The 18,048-nt window shown below is 37.5% G+C and overlaps 1 protein-coding gene across 5 annotated transcripts in view; it reads right to left on the bottom strand.

Moving 5' to 3' along the window:
* CDH9 (cadherin 9) overlaps positions 1-18,048 on the bottom strand; it is a 182,768-nt gene that overhangs the window by 68,671 nt on the left and 96,049 nt on the right. For all 5 annotated transcript variants that reach the window (XM_036764988.1, XM_036764997.1, XM_036765001.1 and 2 more), the window contains exon 2: positions 7,638-7,932. In XM_036764988.1, coding sequence (XP_036620883.1) covers positions 7,638-7,932 — 295 coding nt within the window. The remainder of the gene's footprint in view (positions 1-7,637; positions 7,933-18,048) is intronic.

Genomic DNA, 18,048 nt, shown 5'->3' with positions numbered 1-18,048 from the left:
CGGTTGCCCTTTACATTGAAAACATAATGTCAAATTGACTGTGACTTCATATGCTAAATAGAGGAACCCTTGTCAAAGATGATTTTGGAGAACAGGAATATGCCTGTGGACTATATTGTCTCTGCTTTTCCCTTCCATAATTTATTCAGTTCACTTTAATGAACAGTCATTGTGAGTCTATTCTGTAGCAAAAACTATTGCTGGCCCTCGGGGGAAACATAAAGATAAATATAGAATTATCTTTGCCCTCAAGGAACCTAGGTAATCCATTTACTAAGCAATATCATAATTTTGCCCTATTGTATTTTGCTCAAAGGCCAAAAAGGAAATACTACCTAATTATTTATATATTTTTAGGAACTTATTTATGAATCAGAAAGTAGGCTTGCAAAAACATCCAAGTTTATTCACTAAGAATATTTTTTTGCCCAGCTTTAGAAGAACATATGGAGAAGGTGGAAAAGGTAATTTGGCATTTACATTTATGGCAATATTATCATATATACAATTAGCACATATGTTAGCAGGGGGGAAGTGGGCAGTATTATCCAAGTTTAATTAATTAGACCTTCAGAATGTGACCTTTGTAGCCTTTGATAAAAAATTTTTTAAACCAAAACAAAAAAGATAGTGCACTGTGAAAGACATTTATTCAATCTTACAGTTATTTTCAAAGATTAATTATACATAATTAAAAATGAATGGCTAATATAATAATTTGGAAATCCAATGAAATTTATTATTTTATTTTATTGTAGGTTGCTACATTAGCTAAAAAGTGGGTTAAAAAACAACTACTACTATTATTGCTGCTGCTGCTATTACTACTACTGTTACTATTACTACTACGACTACAGCTAGCAGAAAAGCAGCCCAGAAATATAGCAATGAATTTAGTTTTAGTTTTGCAGCTAAAGTGTAGCACTCTTAAAAGTATAGTATAAGGTGGAGGCAAGATGGCTCCTGGAAAACAGGGACTCCCGTGAGCCCTCCTCCAGATACCTCCAAATACCTGTAAAAATGACTCTGGACAAATTCTAGAGCTACAGAACCCACGAAGTGATGGAGGGAAATGAGTCTCCAGTCAAGAATGGCCTGGATAGCTGCTGGGAAGAGTCTACCACACTGTGCTGGAAGTGGAGTACAGCCCAGTGTGGGCTGCACCAGGACAGACCAGGCATGGAGAAGATTGGGTGGAGGAGATCAGGGTGAGAAGATCAGTGGAACAGGCCTCAGGGCCATGAGTCACTGAGCTGTGGCAGTTGCTAGACTTCTGAACCCACAAATGCCAGAGATGGCTGGGCAGGTCAGTGGGAATACTGCTGGATCTGGGTGAGAGAAGTGCATGGTCCAGCCTCAGCCCCGGGGTGGTGGAGGTTGCTGCAGTGGCAGCAGCAGGAAGCTCCTGTGCCTGCTTCCAGAGCTCCAGCACAGCTGCTTCTGGCCCTAGGCCCAGCCAGTGGGAGGAATCAAGAAGCAGATCACAGTGGGAGTGCAGGGAGCACTTTGCTGGCACAGAGGCAGGGTTCTCTTGCTTTGCCCTGCTTGGATCTTGGTCGCCATCTTTGTTGACAGTTTTTGGGGGAGGAGGAACGTTGGTGTGGCAGAGCTTGCAGTGACCGTTCAGTAGAAATAAGTCTGAGAAACAGCAGCGTAAGGCCCCTGCAGCTTGGGACAAAGCACTCTTAACTATAAAAGCCATCATACCCTGTCAAAAAGCTCAACAGTCAAGTAGTTGGCTGGGAAAATGAGCAGGCAGTGTAAAAGGACTTGGACTACAAAATCTTTTGGTTTTTTTTGGTGACAAAGAAGACAGAAACATATAGCCAGAAGAAGTTAACAAAGTCAAAGAGCCTATATCAAAAGCTGCAAAGAAAAATAGGAATTGGTCTCAGGTCATGGGAGAGCTCAAAAAGGATTTGGAAAAAGCAAGTAAGATTAGTAGAGGAAAAATTGGGAAGAGAAATGGAAGTGAGGCAAGAAAATCATGAAAAACAAGTCAATGACTTGCTAAAGGAGACCAAAAATACTGAAGGAAATAGCACCTTAAAAAAACAGACTAACCCAAATGGCAAAGGAGCTCCAAAAAGCCAATGAGGAGAAGAATGCTTTAAAAGGTAGAATTAGCCGAATGGAAAAGGAGAGATAGAATGGGGCAAATTATCTCACATAAAAGTGGCAAGGAAAAGCAGTAATAAGGGAAGAGGGGGCAGGTGAAAGGGAATGAGTGAATCTTGCTCTCATCCGATTTGACTTAATGAGGGAATAACAGACACACTCAATTAAGTATCTTACCCTACAGAAAAGCAGGGGGAAAGGGACAAGCTGGGGGGCGGGAGGGGGTAAGATAGAAGAGAGGGCACGTTGGGGGAGGAGGTAATGAAAAGCAAACACTTGTGAAAAGGGACAGGGTCAAGTGAGAAAAATGAATAAAGGGGGACAGGATAGGAGGGAGGGAAATATAGTCTTTCACAACACGACTCTTATGGAAGTGTTTTACATAATGATACATGTATGGTCTATGTTGAATTGCTTGGTGGGGAGGGAAGAAGGGAGAAAATTTGGAACTCAAAATTCTAAAAACAAATGCTCAAAAAAAGTTGTTTTTACATGCAACTGGGAAATAAGATATACAGGCAATGGGGTATAGAAATCTATCTAGCCCTACAAGAAAGTAAGGGGAAAGGGGATAAAGGTGGGGGAGTGTCGTGACAGAAGGTTGGGCAGACTGGGAAACTATATGCCATATTGGGGTGGGGGGGTGAGTAGAAATGGGGAGAAAACTTGTAACTCAAAATCTTATGGAAATCAGTGTTGAAAACTAAAATATTAAATAATAATAAAATAAAATAAACAGCCAAAAAAAGTGCAGCATACCTCCCATAACTCTAACGGGTTACACTCTATCTGAACACCATAAGCTCATTGTCCCATGAAGCTTATTTTTTGTCATATGTGCTCATGATATGAGAAAAACAAAATTTAAATATTTCTCATTATATTTTTAATAAAGTCATGTATTTGTAAGCAAGGACCTTACAAAGTTATCCTTTAGGTAAGAGGATTTATAATTCTTCTACATAGAAATGCTCAAGGAGAGAAATATGTGTGAATTATATGATCATAGATTTAGAGACAGAAGGAACCTTCATGGTAAGCTATTTCAGGACTCTCATTCTGCATAAAAGGAAACTGAAACCTATAGAATATTTAATCAACACTTTTGATTGACTGATAAGTGAGCACAGTGTGGCCATGCTATTAAATAGCAGAAAAGGAATTTAACCCAGGTCCTCTGAGTCCCAAAACGACACTCTTTCAACAGAATAAAAATTTGCTGTGTGATTTTGAGATAATCTCTCTATCTCTTTGGGTCTGAATTATCTCACTTTTAAGGTAAAGGAGTTAGACTGGTCCTTCCAGTACAACATTATGCTCTTGCTGTATAAAAAGCAAAAGACAGAAGGAACTTCTCCAAGGTGTGGAATAAAATTCAACCAAGTTACGTAACACGCAATATTTTACAGTGGCAATAGGCTGAAAAGAGGGAGCAAAGGAAAGAAAGAGAACATACAGAGCAAATAAATTAATCTTTCACTTCACATTGTATTCTAAAAGTCACTACTGCTTATTTTCAGCATGTTGATTTCACAAGGAATTACAAATAATTGGAAAAAACTTATTTTTGAGGGAGAAAGCAGGGCAATTGGGGTTAAGTGACTTGCCTAAGGTCACACAGCTAGTAAGTGTGTCAAGTGTCTGAGGTCAGATTTGAACTCAAGTCCTCCTGACTCCGAGGTTGGTGCTCTACTCATTGCTTCACCTAGCTGTCCCCTGGGTAAAAAGTTTCTGGTGAAATATTATAGAACTCTCCCTGATGCAAATGAAAGTATCATAGCTAAGTCATTGTAGCCAACTTGACAAATGTATTCATTATTATGGGATAACAGTCTGTAAAAGCTTATAAATGCATCATTTTATATTGCTATTAAAAAGAAAACTTTTTGTAAAAACATGCAGATAGGAGACAGGAAGGGAAATAAGAAAATCTAAATTTCTTATGAACCTATATTTTTTGATGAGAAGAAATACATAGTTCTCAGCTTAGAAAACTTCTCTAGTTTAGTCAAAAGAGAACAAGTCAGTTCACTAAAAGGTATTTACCCTTCTTTTCTTCTAGAAACTATTATATTTATCCAAAGAAATAGAGGTTAATGGTGAAATTTTGTCATCTCTATTACTTGGTATTAATAGCAAACATTTATAGACCACTTACTATGTGCTAGGCACTGGGCTAAGTATTTTACAATGATTGTCTTATTCGATCCCTACAAAAACCAAGGAAGGTAGGGGTTACTATTAGAATTTCCATTTACAGAAGAATAAACTGAGACAAACAGAGGTTAAATTACTTGCCCAGAGTGACACTGACAGGCTATCCATTTTACTAGGCAAATTCATTTGGATTATAAATTGATCAAAACAATACAAATCATTAAAAAACAAGTCAAAGTCAAGACATAAAGAACAAATATGAGTCCAATGAGAAAACAATATAATTGTATGAGTGATATACACCAATTTCACTCTTGGCTAAAACTAGGCAATGGAAGACACTTTAGTCGTTTGCTGACTTGACTCCGGATCTACCAATATTTCTGAGGTGGCAATTGACATTCATAAGAGGAATCCTATGTTTTACAGAGCATTTCCTTCAAAACAATTCTGTGAAGCAGTGTTGCAAGTATTACTATATATCCTTATTTTACAGTTGTGAAAATAGCCTCGCATTATTTAATTGCCTATTGCTCCTCAGTTTATAGATGTGATTGTCAGGATTCAAATTTAGGCCCTTGGACTACAGGCTCAACACTCTTGGCTACATTATTACTGTTGATGTTGTTATTAACCAGGTCTGTGATTTCATTGGCATAAGGACCTCAAAATCGGGAAAATCCCTTTGTCATAGTATATTGGCCCCCAGTTTGCAAGTTAATGTCTTAAGAGGATTTCCTATGATACTGTGAAGCAATCTGCCAGTATAGGTGTGTGGTTGCTCACTCATTGGGTGTTCTCATAGCACTCAACTTCAGGTTTTCCATCAGACCTCACAAATAAAGCCACACAAATCATTATTTTTGTGAAAATCAAATGTTAATTACACATTACTATCTCTTTTACATAGATGAGGATTTTGGAAGTGTGTGTGGGGGGGTCATTTACACAGGTAGATATCTTCTTATATAAGCAAACTTATGCCCCACTGCAACACCTCTCTGAAAAGCTTACTCTCTAACTTGTCCTAATACCATGAGAAGGCTTTGAACGAAAACAAGAACCAGAGTTTCATAACTAAAAAGACTAATCTTCTTAAGATGACTTTGACAAATGCCTATCAGATAATTATTCAAGAGTCTCTATTCTGACCACTTGAAATGTTGTGTGCCTTTGGTTATTATTACCATTTTATAATATCCTGTGATTAGGCATTAGAATGAATTAAGGTGAATTATTATGTCAAAAATAGGTATTCTTAAGGGATAGTTTGCCATAATCAATATAAACTTAGATATAGTGTCAGGATGAACTCATCTTTAATATCTGTCTCAGACACATAACAGTTGTGTCAACCCAGGTAAACCATTTAAGCCCTCAGCCTCCATATGGGGTCTCAACACACAATTTAAGAAGCACTGAAAGAATGGTGAGTGAAAAAAACTTAAAAAGCCCTTCCCTAAGAGATTCTTAAGACTTTAAATTGCAGAGCGGTGACTGTTCTGTCCTGGTTAAGGGAGTTTCCTCACAGACAATTCACTGTCCTAATGGAATCACAGGTCCAAATACCACACTATGATAGTTGTAATGATAATGAAATGATGATGATGATGATAGCAATAATACTAAATGAGGAAGAAGAGCATTCTTTTTATTAGAGAGTAGACATGGAAGAAAGAATAAGCAATTAAAGTGACAGATTTAACAAGAGAACTGGAATAACCATACAGTCTTTCTTTTTGAGGGGGGGAGGCAAGACAATTGGGGTTAAGTGACTTACCCAAGGTCACACAGTTAGTGTGTCAAGTGTGAGAGGGCTGGATTTGAACTCAGATCCTCTTGACTCCAAGGCTGGTGCTCTACTCACTCTGCCACCTAGCTGCCCCTAACCACACAGTCTTGGAAAAATTTATAGGGAGATAGTTGGAAGGGTTGGGGAAGCTGTGCCAACCCTGTCATAGAAAGTGATCATATAAGCTGAATTTAAGGAGAGGTGGCTCACAAAGAGAAGGAATTCCATAGCGTTTGACTGGAAACATGTTTATTCTGTTTTTACCAAAGGATAAAGCAATTTCTTTTCTTTTTTCAGGAAAAAGAATATAGCCTCAAGCAATGGGTTTTAGGACTTCTAAGACATTTTTTTTAACTTCAACCATCTCTCAATCTTCAGGTGAATTACAGTTACTGTTTCCATTCCTGACCCTATTCACAATCAGTGAAGCAACAATTGAAGCAACTTAAAAGGGATAGTTTCTTTACAATTATAGCATCTAGGGCCCTTTTGGAATTGTTCAGGTGTGCTACATAGGCTTTTTCATTCAATTTAAAATGCTGTGGTGTAATTAATTAGTCTTTCTGTGATGTTGGAGAATTTCTCCATGATACTATATATAAAGGACATATTCATTTTTTCTTTTACTTTAAAATAAGATCTGTGCTCTATCAACTTTTCTTTAGCCTATTCTGACTTTAGCATCTTGAAGTTTATTTTCCATTCCAGAGCTACAAGGAAAATAGCTTACTTCATGAGGTTATTGTAAAAATTCAAGGATACAAAAGTATATATGTGCTTATTAAAATGTACAAAGTACCATACAGACATAATGGGCTATACTATAAAAAGATGTCCAACTATTTTTCCTCAAATTTCTAGAATTTTCTAAGCTTTTTCCTTCATTACATCTAGACTTTTTCCCTATATGTACTAAAGCAATATGAATACTGTGACAGGCAACAACCTAGTTTTTGGTAACTCTGCATTTGATACATGCAAAATATGAAGATGAATATGGTGACACCGCTCTGTCTATCCATATGTAGAGATAGATAGATAGATAGATAGGTGATAGATAGATAAATAGATAGTGCTTACTATGTGTTAGGCACTACACTAAACATTTTATGATTATTATCTCATTTGATCCTCATAATAATTTGGAGACGGGTGGTATTATAATCCCTATTTTACAGATGAGGAAATTGAGGCAGGTAGCAGTTAAGTGACTTGCCCAGGGTTACACATCTAGTAAGTGTGTAAAGGTCATTCAGACTCCGGACCCAGCTCTCTACCCACTACGCCAATATGTTTCATCTTCACTGAGACCGCCAGATTTAATCACATTTCTCATTCCCCCTACCCTGTTGATTTGTTTGAACAGACATTATAAGTGTCAGTTGCCTTGTGGTGGGGGGGAAATAAAAACTTAACATTTAAGGTAGGTTGAATTTAAACAAATAAGAAATCAAATAGCTGTCAAATCATTTTACATCTATTATTACAAACAATGATCACACATGCTTATCAATTATAATTGCCCTAGCCAAATAATATTAAATTATGTATGAGAATATTTTATACCTACCAACCCCAGACATTTCTGGAACACTAGCAGTATATAAGTCCTTTGTAAATTTTGGTTCATTGTCATTGATATCATGGATTTTAATGATGAATTCAGATTCAGGCTCCACTTGTCTTCCGGTCTTCCTGTCTATAGCCTTGGCACGTAGCACATACAAGGATTTTTCTTCTCTGTCTAATTTCTTTGCAGCATGAATATCACCTGTATTTTCATCTATAATGAACAGACTGCCAGCCCCATCTCCTGTTAATATGTATTTTAAATTTCCATCTCCTTTATCTTGGTCAGTGTGTAGCTTCAGGGAAGTAGAAAAAAAGAAAAAAAATGCATAAATATTTCTAATGTCATTACAGATCAAATCATTCAGCACATATGAATAAGTCCATTCAAATCTTAACTATAATTGGGGTCAGCAATGGTTGTTTTCCTTCTGTCTTACGGTTGGAAAAATTACAAATTTCAGACTCTGTCACACTTAAAAATCACTAAACAAATGGATAAAGCCATGAGGGTATATACATGACAAGAAAGTAGCATTAAAATAAAATGACAGAAAACATGAGATATAATTCAAATTGATTCACAATTCCCAATAACTTTTCAATAAAGATTAGAAAGTTCTGCTGCTCTATTGCTTTAGAAATGGATAGATCACAGACAGACAGAGAGAAAACATTTTACTCCTTTGTGTAAAATAGTCCTTATACTTTTGAAGACAACCATTTACAACTTTAAGAAATTTCTTCAATATTTAAAGTTTTGATGTAGCCATTAAAATAGTTATAACTTATGTATTTAATTATACTTTCCCCATGTCATGACTTGTCTTTGTATAAAATGATAAATTCAATGTGATTCCTATTTTTCCTCTGGCATTATTTGGTTGTCTCTATACAGAAGATGGTATCTTGCTCCATTATCACATGGCATGTATGTTTCAGTATATATATATATATATATGTGTGTGTGTGGTGTGTGTGTGTGTATGTGTATATATATGTATATATATACACACACATAGATATATATACATATATATGTATATATACATATATAGATACAAATATATACATATATATGTATATATATACATATATAGATACAAATATATTATGTTTTATAACTTGCCATGTTAAAAAAAAATTGGCCTGTGATAAGCTTCTTCCATGGGTTAATAATTTGTTATAGGGATAAAAAAAAACCATCTGTTAAGTTCGGTGTGTTGATTTAATAGATCATCATGTTTTGGAGTAGGAATTATAACATTTACAAGAATCTATACCTATTCTGAACAGATATATTGCCTTTCTCAGAGGTGCCAGGCATCTCCTAGGTCTTCTTAGAGGAGGGGTTCTTAAGCGGTTTTTTGTGTGTTATAGATCCCTTAGCAATATGGTGAATTTTAAGGATCTCCTCTCAGAATGATGCTTTTTAAGAGAATAGAGTAAAACACATAGTCACAAAGTAAATAAACTATTTGGAAATACAGTTCTCAAAATACATATCTTTTTTAAAACCTAAATCTAAATCTAAAACTAGAAAATATCCCAATGAATACTAGTAGACTTTTTCACAAAGTTTCATTGGAAAATGAGACTTTGTGTCTGGTCGTAATAATAAAATAATGATATTAAAAAAATTTGAATTAAACTGGTAAATGACAAACTACTTTTTTCTAGATCGTGAAGAGATATCAATATTCAATAAAGCATTTAAAAAAAGTAAAAACTGATCCTCACACGTAAAACAATATAGACACAAGGGAGAAATTAGCATCTAACAATGCAATTGTGAATTGACAGTGATATTAAGACTCCCTTTTAAAATATATTAATGTGAAGGAGATAGGTTGATTAATTTAATTTATTAAGTTTCCACTATGTCTATTGGATTATGTAGGTTTAAAGGGAGAGGGAAAAAAGAGGTGACAATCAGTGTCACAAAGAACTTCTAATATGTGCAGTGGGTACTGGGGCAAGGTAGATAAGACAGAATCATAGCTATAGTAAAATTTAGAATTTAAGTATAGAAGAGAAAAACAACAACAACCACAAAAACAACACTGAATTCAATGAAGGAGTTGCTACTACCTGCAAGGATCACAAATGTTTTCATGGAGGAGGGATTATTTGAGCGTGATACTTCAATAACACTGCCATTACTTGAAATATACTTGTCACGCATCTTTTGGATCTTCCTTAAGAGTCAGTTAAGAAGCCATTCAAGAAAAAGTCTCATAATATTTCTCGTTATTGTTGAGTCCTATCCACCATTTTGTGACCCCATTTAGGATTTTCTTGGCAAAAATACTGGAGTGGTTTGCCATTTCCATGTCTAACTCATTTTATAGATGAAGAAACTGAGGCAAAAAGGGTTAGGTGACTTGCCTAGGGTCATATAGCTAGTAAGTGACTGAAGCCATATTTGAACTCACAAAGATGTCTTCCTGACTCCAGACCCAGCACCCTATCCACTGTGTCACCCAGCTACCCCATAATATTATCCATGTACTTTATGTTTTGGCAAAAATGGAATTATAGAAGTTGTAGTCCCATTAACTCTAAATTACCATTAGCTCTTTCCAAAAATCAAAGCTGCTCTCAAAGGACTAAATTTCTGACACAATTGGTGATATCCAAAAGAATATGACATACATTCTTAAACTATCAAAAGAGGAATTAAAAACAAACCTCTTGAAAGTGGAACCATTTTTAGAACAAATGTCTAACCTCATAAAGTGACTGCCATGTCAAGGAAGCCATTCAATATGCTGTATAAATTCTGGAGTTAAAAAATGATCAAAGTATAATGGTACTGAATAAAATAATAGATTTGCTCCACAATTTGCATCATAATATTTTGGAATTATTTTTCTGTATACAGATTTCCCTGTCTTTTATTCCGTCACTACTTCTTCCACTCATCTTTCATAAAATTTATTGATACATTCAGAAGATACATACACATCCCTACCCTCAACCAAAACATATTTTTGATGAAGCAACATGACATAGCCATGTATAGTCAAATATAGCTTATTTGTACATATGTGTTTATCTCTTCTGTTATATTGTGAGCTCCTTGAAAGGCAGAGAACTTCTTTTGCCTTTTTTTATATCTGCCATCACTTAGCACAGTGCCCAGAACACGGTTGATGCTTATTAAATATTTTTTGAATTGCATCATCAAAAGAATGCTAGACTTTAAGGAGGGCATCTTGGTTGAAATATAGGTTTTGCTATTTATTTCTTATGTGTCTTTAAAAAAGCCTCCCTACCCATCTGGTTCTTAGCTTTTTTCTACTGTGAAAAGAGGGAGTTGGACTTGATGATGTGTTAAATACTTCTAAGACATAGATCTATGAGTATTTTTGTATACATTATCCTAAATTATTTGTTTGGTATAATCTAATTATCAGATTATTACTATTATAAATTCCTAGTTGGCAAATAATACAGGCAAAAGGTTTTCTCTAATTTAAAAAATATTCCATTTGAGGTGTGTGTGTGTGTGGGGGTATTTCTGTCTTTTTTTTGCAGGGGTGAAGGCAGGGCAATTGGGGTTAAGAGACTTGCCCAAGGTCACACAGCTAGTAAGTGTGTCAAGTGTATGAGGCCACATTTGAACTCAGGTCCTCCTGACTCAAGGGCTGGTGCTCTATTCACTGTGCCACCTAGTTACCCCTGTGTGGGGGGTGGTATTTCTAAGCCAGATTTGTATAATAGCAGACCCATAGCATCTCAGAATTGGAAAGGATGTCTGAGCTATCTAGTTCAGCCTATGTATGAACAAGAAACTGTCATTTGTCATCTTTAGCATTAAACACCAAATTGTTGTTGTTTGTTGTCCTTTTTGAGAGGATTGATGACATCATGGGAGATGTCTTGATTTTCATATCAAGTAGATTTATTTTTTTGCTTTTTTTTAAATTTATTTTTATTTTTAGTTTACAACAGATGGTTCTACATAATTTTGAGTTCCAGATTATCTCCCCTCCCTCCCCCCTCCCTCCCCAAGACAGCATGGAATCTCATATAACTACCATGAATGACTTCACATTGAATTAATTTATACACTAGTCAAGTTGCGGAGAAGAATTACGACTAATGGAATGAATAATGAGAAAGAAGAAACAGAACCAAAACAAAAAAAACAAAAACAAAAAAAAAACAACCCAAAAACAAAAACAAAAGAGAAGAGAAAAAGGCGAACATGAAGTGTGCCTCAATCTGCATTCAAACTTCATAGTTCTTTCTCTGGATGTAGATAGCATTCTCCATCGTGAGTCCTTTGGAGTTGTGCCTGCACCTTATGTTACCGAGAGGAGCGAAGTCTGTCAGGGTGGGTCCTCATGGAATCCATATATCTGTGGTTGTGTACAGTGTTCTCCTAGCTCTGCTCTGCTCACTCAGCATTATGTCGTGTAGGTTTTTCCAGGTTGTTATGAAGTCCGTATCATCCCCATTTCTTATGGCACAATAGTATTCCATTACCTTCATATACCACAGCTTGTTTAGCCATTCCCCAATTGATGGGCATCCCTTTGATTTACAATTCTTGGCTACCACAAAAAGAGCCGCTATAAATATCCTTGTACATATGGGTCCTTTGCCCGCTTGTGTGATTTCTTTGGGATACAACCCTAGAAGTGGTATTGCTGGGTCAAAGGGTATGAACATTTCTATAGCTCTTTGGGCATAGTTCCAAACTGCTCTCCATTGATTTTCACAACAGTTTGAATTACAAATTTTCTCCCCATTTCTACCCTCCCCCCCACTCCAAGATGGCATATATTCTGGTTGCCCTGTTCACCACTCAGCCCTCCCCTCTGTCACCCCCCTCCCCTCTCATCCCCTTTTCCCTTCCTTTCCTGTAGGGTAAGACAAATTTCTACACCCCATTGCCTGTGTATCTTATTTTTTAGTTGCATGCAAAAACTTTTTTTTTTGTTTTTGAACATCTGTTTTTAAAATCTTTGAGTTCCAAATTCTCTCCCCTCTTCCCTTCCCACCCACCCTCCCTAAGAAGTCGAGCAATTCAACCTAGGCCACATGTGTATCATTATGTATAACCCTTCCACAATACTCATGTTGTGAAAGACTAACTACATTTTGCTCCTTCCCAACCCATTCCCGCTTTATTGAATTTCTCCCTTGACCCTGTCCCCTTTTGAAAGTGTTTGTTTTGACTACTTCCACTCCCATCTGCCCTCCCCTCTATCATCCCCCCCTCCTTTTATTTTTTTTTATCTTCCTCCCTCTTCTTTCCTGTGGGGTAAGATACCCAACTGAGTATGTATGGTATTCCCTCCTCAGGCCAAATCTGATGAGAGCAAGGTTTACTCATTCCCACCTCACCTGCCCTCTCCCCTCCTCCCACAGAACTGCTTCCTCTTGCCACCTTTATGCCAGATAATCCACCCCATTCTATCTCTCCCTATCTCCCTCTCTCAGTATGTTGCTCTCTCATCCCTTAATTTCATTTTATTTCTTTTAGATATCTTCCCTTCCTCTTGAACTCACCCTGTGTCTGCTCTCTCGCTTTTACATATATATACACATATACATACATGCATACTCATACATACATATACACATAGATATATACATACATACACATTCACTTATATATATACACATAAACATATATGTATGCATATTCCCTTCAGCTACCCTAATATTGAGGTCTCATGAATCATACATGTCATCTTTCCATGTAGGCATGTAAACAAAACAGTTCAACTTTAGTAAGTCCCTTGCAATTTCTGTTTCTTGATTACCTTTTCATGCTTCTCTTGATTCTTGTGTTTGAAAGTCAAATTTTCCATTCAGTTCTGGTGTTTTCACTGAGAAAGCTTGAAAGTCCTCTATTTTATTGAAAATCCATATTTTGCTTTGGAGCATGATACTCAGTTTTGCTGGGTAGGTATTCTAGGTTTTAATCCTAGCTCCATTGACCTCCGGAATATCGCATTCCAAGCCCTTCGATCTCTTAATGTAGAATGCTGCCAGATCTTGGATTATTCTGATTGGGTTTCCACAATACTCAAATTGTTTCTTTCTGGCTGCTTGCAGTATTTTCTCCTTGATCTGGGAGCTCTGGAATTTGGTGACAATATTCCTAGGAGATTTCTTTTTGGGATCTATTTGAGGAGGCGATCAATGGATTCTTTCAATTTCTATTTTGCCCTGTGACTGTAGAATATCAGGGCAGTTCTCCTTGATAATTTCTTGAAAGATGGTATCTAGGCTCTTTTTTTGATCATGGCTTTCAGGTAGTCCAATAATTTTTAAATTATCTCTCCTGGATCTATTTTCCAGGTCAGTGGTTTTTCCAAGGAGATATTTCACATTGTCTTCCATTTTTTCATTCCTTTGGTTCTGTTTTATAATATCCTGATTTCTCATAAAGTCACTAGCTTCCACTTGCTCCAATCTAATTTTTAAAGTAGTATTTTCTTCAGTGGTCTTTTGGACCTCCTTTTCCATTTGGCTAATTCTGCCTTTCAAGGCATTCTTGTCCTCATTGGCTTTTTGGAGCTCTTTTGCAATTTGAGTTAATCTATTTTTTAAGGTGTTGTTTTCTTCAGTGCATTTTTCAGCATTTTTTGGGTCATATTCCCAACCAACTAACTTGACCCTTGACTTTTTCAGTAGGGTATGACTGCTTGTAGACTAACGAGTTCTATGCTCCACGTTTGGGGGGGGAGGTGCCAGCTCTGTCATACCAGCACTACTCCTTCCCCAGCCCAGGCTGGGCTTAGATCTTTAGCAGGCTCTTCACTCCTGCTCTGATCCGCCACTTAATTACTCCCACCAGGTGGGCCTGGGGCCAGAAGCAGCAGCAACTGTAGCTGCCCCACCTCCGCTGCCCCCGGGGCTGGGAGCCGAACCGCGAACTCCTTCCAGTCCTGCAGCTTTTCCCAATAACCTTCTCTGCAGTCTTTGGTGTTTGTGGTTTGAGGAGCATGGTAACTGCCGCAGCTCACATATTCAGGGCGCTAGGGGCCCCATCCACCCGACTCCAAGTTTGGTTGTTTCACACCGCTCAGGCTGGGCTCTGCTCCACTCCATTCCCAGCTCCCAGCTCCCAGCTCCCAGCTCCCTGTGGGATAGACCTCACCCAGAGACCATCCAGGCTGTCCTGGGCTGGAGCCCGGCTTCCCTCTGATGTTCTGTGGGTTTTGCCGTTCTAGAATTGGTTCAGAGCCATCTTTTATAGGTTTTTGGAGGGACTCGGTACGGAGCTCACATTAGTTCCTGCTTACCAGCCGCCATCTTGGCTCCGCCTATAGGGTATGAACATTTTTATAGCCCTTTGGGCATAGTTCCAAATTGCTCTCCAAAATGGCTGGATCAGCTCACAACTCCACCAGCAATGTAACAATGTTCCAATTTTCCCACATCCTTTCCAACATTTATCATTTTTCTGTTTTGTTATTTTAGCCAATCTGATAGGATTGGCTGACAGGATTAAGTGAGACAGAGTTGCATAAAGTCATCATTTTCACTCTCTCTTCCAGAGTCATCAACACTAGTGGCAAGACAAAAGTCTGGATTACTGGTTATGGTGCAAGATAAATCAGATGAACTTCATGTTCTTCAATGCCTGACCAAGCTCTGAGCATGCCACATTGCCTACTTCCATCACTTTCATGGTCATTGGACAAATTGTTCTCATCCACCCATTCCACCTAAGAAAGTCTTCACATGTTTGGGATAGAAATCTTCCTATGTAACCAACAGGTTTGAGGTCTGTGGGTTACCCTCCACTTGGTTTAACCCATCTATGGAGATGATTTACCTGGGTGTGGCTGCTGCTCATGCTATAGTTTCTTGGAGCCACAGGTGAGAGTTGGGTGAATGAAGCAAAAGTGGATGAGCAACCCTGAAGAAGGCTCACCAAGTCCTTATACAGAGATACTTGTCCTGCTGAACACCCCACATGCCCCCATCCCAAATAATGTATAAGACCAAGAGAGATGTCTTAAATCAATTAATTAATTAAAATGGTAAACTACAAGCAAACAACTCCTTGATCAATGGAGAGGAATTAAGTACTTTCATCATTGGATAAAGATAGATGATGCCAATCAAGAAGTTATTTGTTCAAAGAATAAGACATTCATCTAAGCCTATATATGAAAGAGTAAGCCAATTTGGCATCACTCATTGCAGCAGTAAACTAATTCAGGTATATAGGACTCCTAGTCAAGGCCCTGTGAATGAATTATCTTTTCTAGGGAGGGTCAAAGGAGTGAGAGGGAATGGGAATAGTGTGGCTAGTGAAAGATGAAATGACTGAGGAAACAAAGATTCTAGCTTCTGGGCATTTCAATTTATTAAGCAATACATACCAATTGCTCAACAAACCAGGACTAAGCCCCCACAGCTTTTACCTTGGATCACAAATACAGGGGAGACAGATCATTATCCATTGAAAACAATTAATCAACAAGACTAATTAAAAGAAAACAATCAGAATACAGAATTAGGTAATCTAATACTTTCTAATTAGAGGAAAGATTAGGGACATACAAATTGGAAGGGGGAGAATGAACAGGCACAATTCCCTGAAATCAGAAAAAGAGGTGTCCCACCCCCCCCCCAGTGTCTGTATTCAATCAAAAGAACATGGAAACAATAACTTATTGACCAATGTGGGTCCAGCTCTCAGAGAAAAGATATGGATTGCTTGAGATTTATAATTGTAGGAAACTTCCTTACATCATTCTTTGGATGTGAATGGGTTTCTGGTCAGGATAACCTAAGGCCTTAGTTAAGGATCTCTAAACAGCAGATAGAGGTGGTAAAGCCTCCCAAACACACAGCGGCAGGTTCGAACAATGCAATAAGGTTTTCTTACAATGCCTAAAATTGAATAAAGTTTTCCTCACAAGAAATAAATTTAAATAAGCGCATAATTGAACAGCAAGGTAACTGAGATAGACCCAGAATTAAGCCACAAGTTGGATTCGGGAAAAGTTCACTCAATTGCTTCTGCCACTTGATGTTCCAGTCCCCTCAATTACCCTCAGCTGATATGCTCAGAAGCTCAAATCTTTGTTTCTTCAGTCATTTCATCCTTTACTCACCACAGTAGAGAGTTTCTTTCTCTCTCTGATTCTCTGTCTCTCTCTCTGTCTCTCTGCCTCTCTATCTCTCTATGTTGTATATATATATATATATATATATGTATGTATGTATGTATATATGTATATATATATACATATATATATGTGTGTGTGTGTGTGTGTGCGTGCGCATGTGTATGTGTATGTGTACACACACACACACACACACACACACACACACCCCTTTCACGTCTTGCTCCTAAAGTAAATGTGTGAGCTGAGGAGATCTGAAGTTCCATCATAGGTGCTAGCAGTGATTAAAATTATATCAGAGTTCACTGACACTGGTACCATTAGCCTCAGGAGTCAGGAAATAACCCAGCAGCAACCTTAGAGTAGATGGGGGTGGGCACCAATACTTGGAGGCCAGCAGAGAGCAGGGGAATTTCATAATGAATCTACAAAGAGAGAAAAGTACTTCTAGTTAACCCAGGAATTACAAGCTGACACTTTAGCCACACTTATTCTCTACGTGTGTTTCTCACTACTAATATACTTTTAAGTTTGATCTCATTCTTCTCAGGTACATTATGTTTGCAAGAGGGAAAAGTGCCCCACTTTTTTGTAAAAACCGTTCTTGGTATAATTTCTCAGTAAAAAAAAAAAAAAAAACTTTTCTTAATACTTATTGAAGCTACTGGTGGATAATAAATGGTAAGCATATCAGGAGGACTCATGAGGGACAAACCTAGAATTATGAGACAACTGGGTGACATAGAGGATGGAGATTGCCCCCCAAATCAGGAAGACAAGTTCAAATTCATACTCGCTGTGTAACCCTGGCCAAGTCACTTAATGTCTCTCTACTTCAGCTTTCTTATCCATAAAGCAGGGGTAATAACATCTACCTCCTAAGGTTCTTGTGAGGATAAGCGAGGTATTTGTAAAGCACTTTAACAAATTTAAAATTGCTACATAAAAGATAGTAAAGAAGAACAAGAACAACAACAATAATATTTAGTTTTAGGGATACCTGATAGAATCTGGAAGAAAATAAGTAGCAATTGACTTTATAGGAAGCCCAGACTACAAGTACAAATAAAAGTGCAAGTTTGTGGAATGAGGCTCATGAGAGTGCTTGATATACAAAGAAGATGTGTTCATATGAGAAGGTCTACAAACCGAAAGGAGGAAGCATAGTGGAGAACATTTGGGTGATGACCAACAGAAGAAATAATTTTATTGGAGTGTATTGCAGAATACACAATTGCAGAATACATTCTCTGGAAAGAAGGAGGAATTAACCAAATCATTTGGGAAACAACACAGAAACTACGT

Source organism: Trichosurus vulpecula, chromosome 1, assembly GCF_011100635.1.
Source record: "Trichosurus vulpecula isolate mTriVul1 chromosome 1, mTriVul1.pri, whole genome shotgun sequence".
Taxonomy (NCBI): domain Eukaryota; kingdom Metazoa; phylum Chordata; class Mammalia; order Diprotodontia; family Phalangeridae; genus Trichosurus; species Trichosurus vulpecula.
Note: the sequence above shows the minus strand (reverse complement) of the source record. Positions and strands in the feature narration are given on the sequence as shown.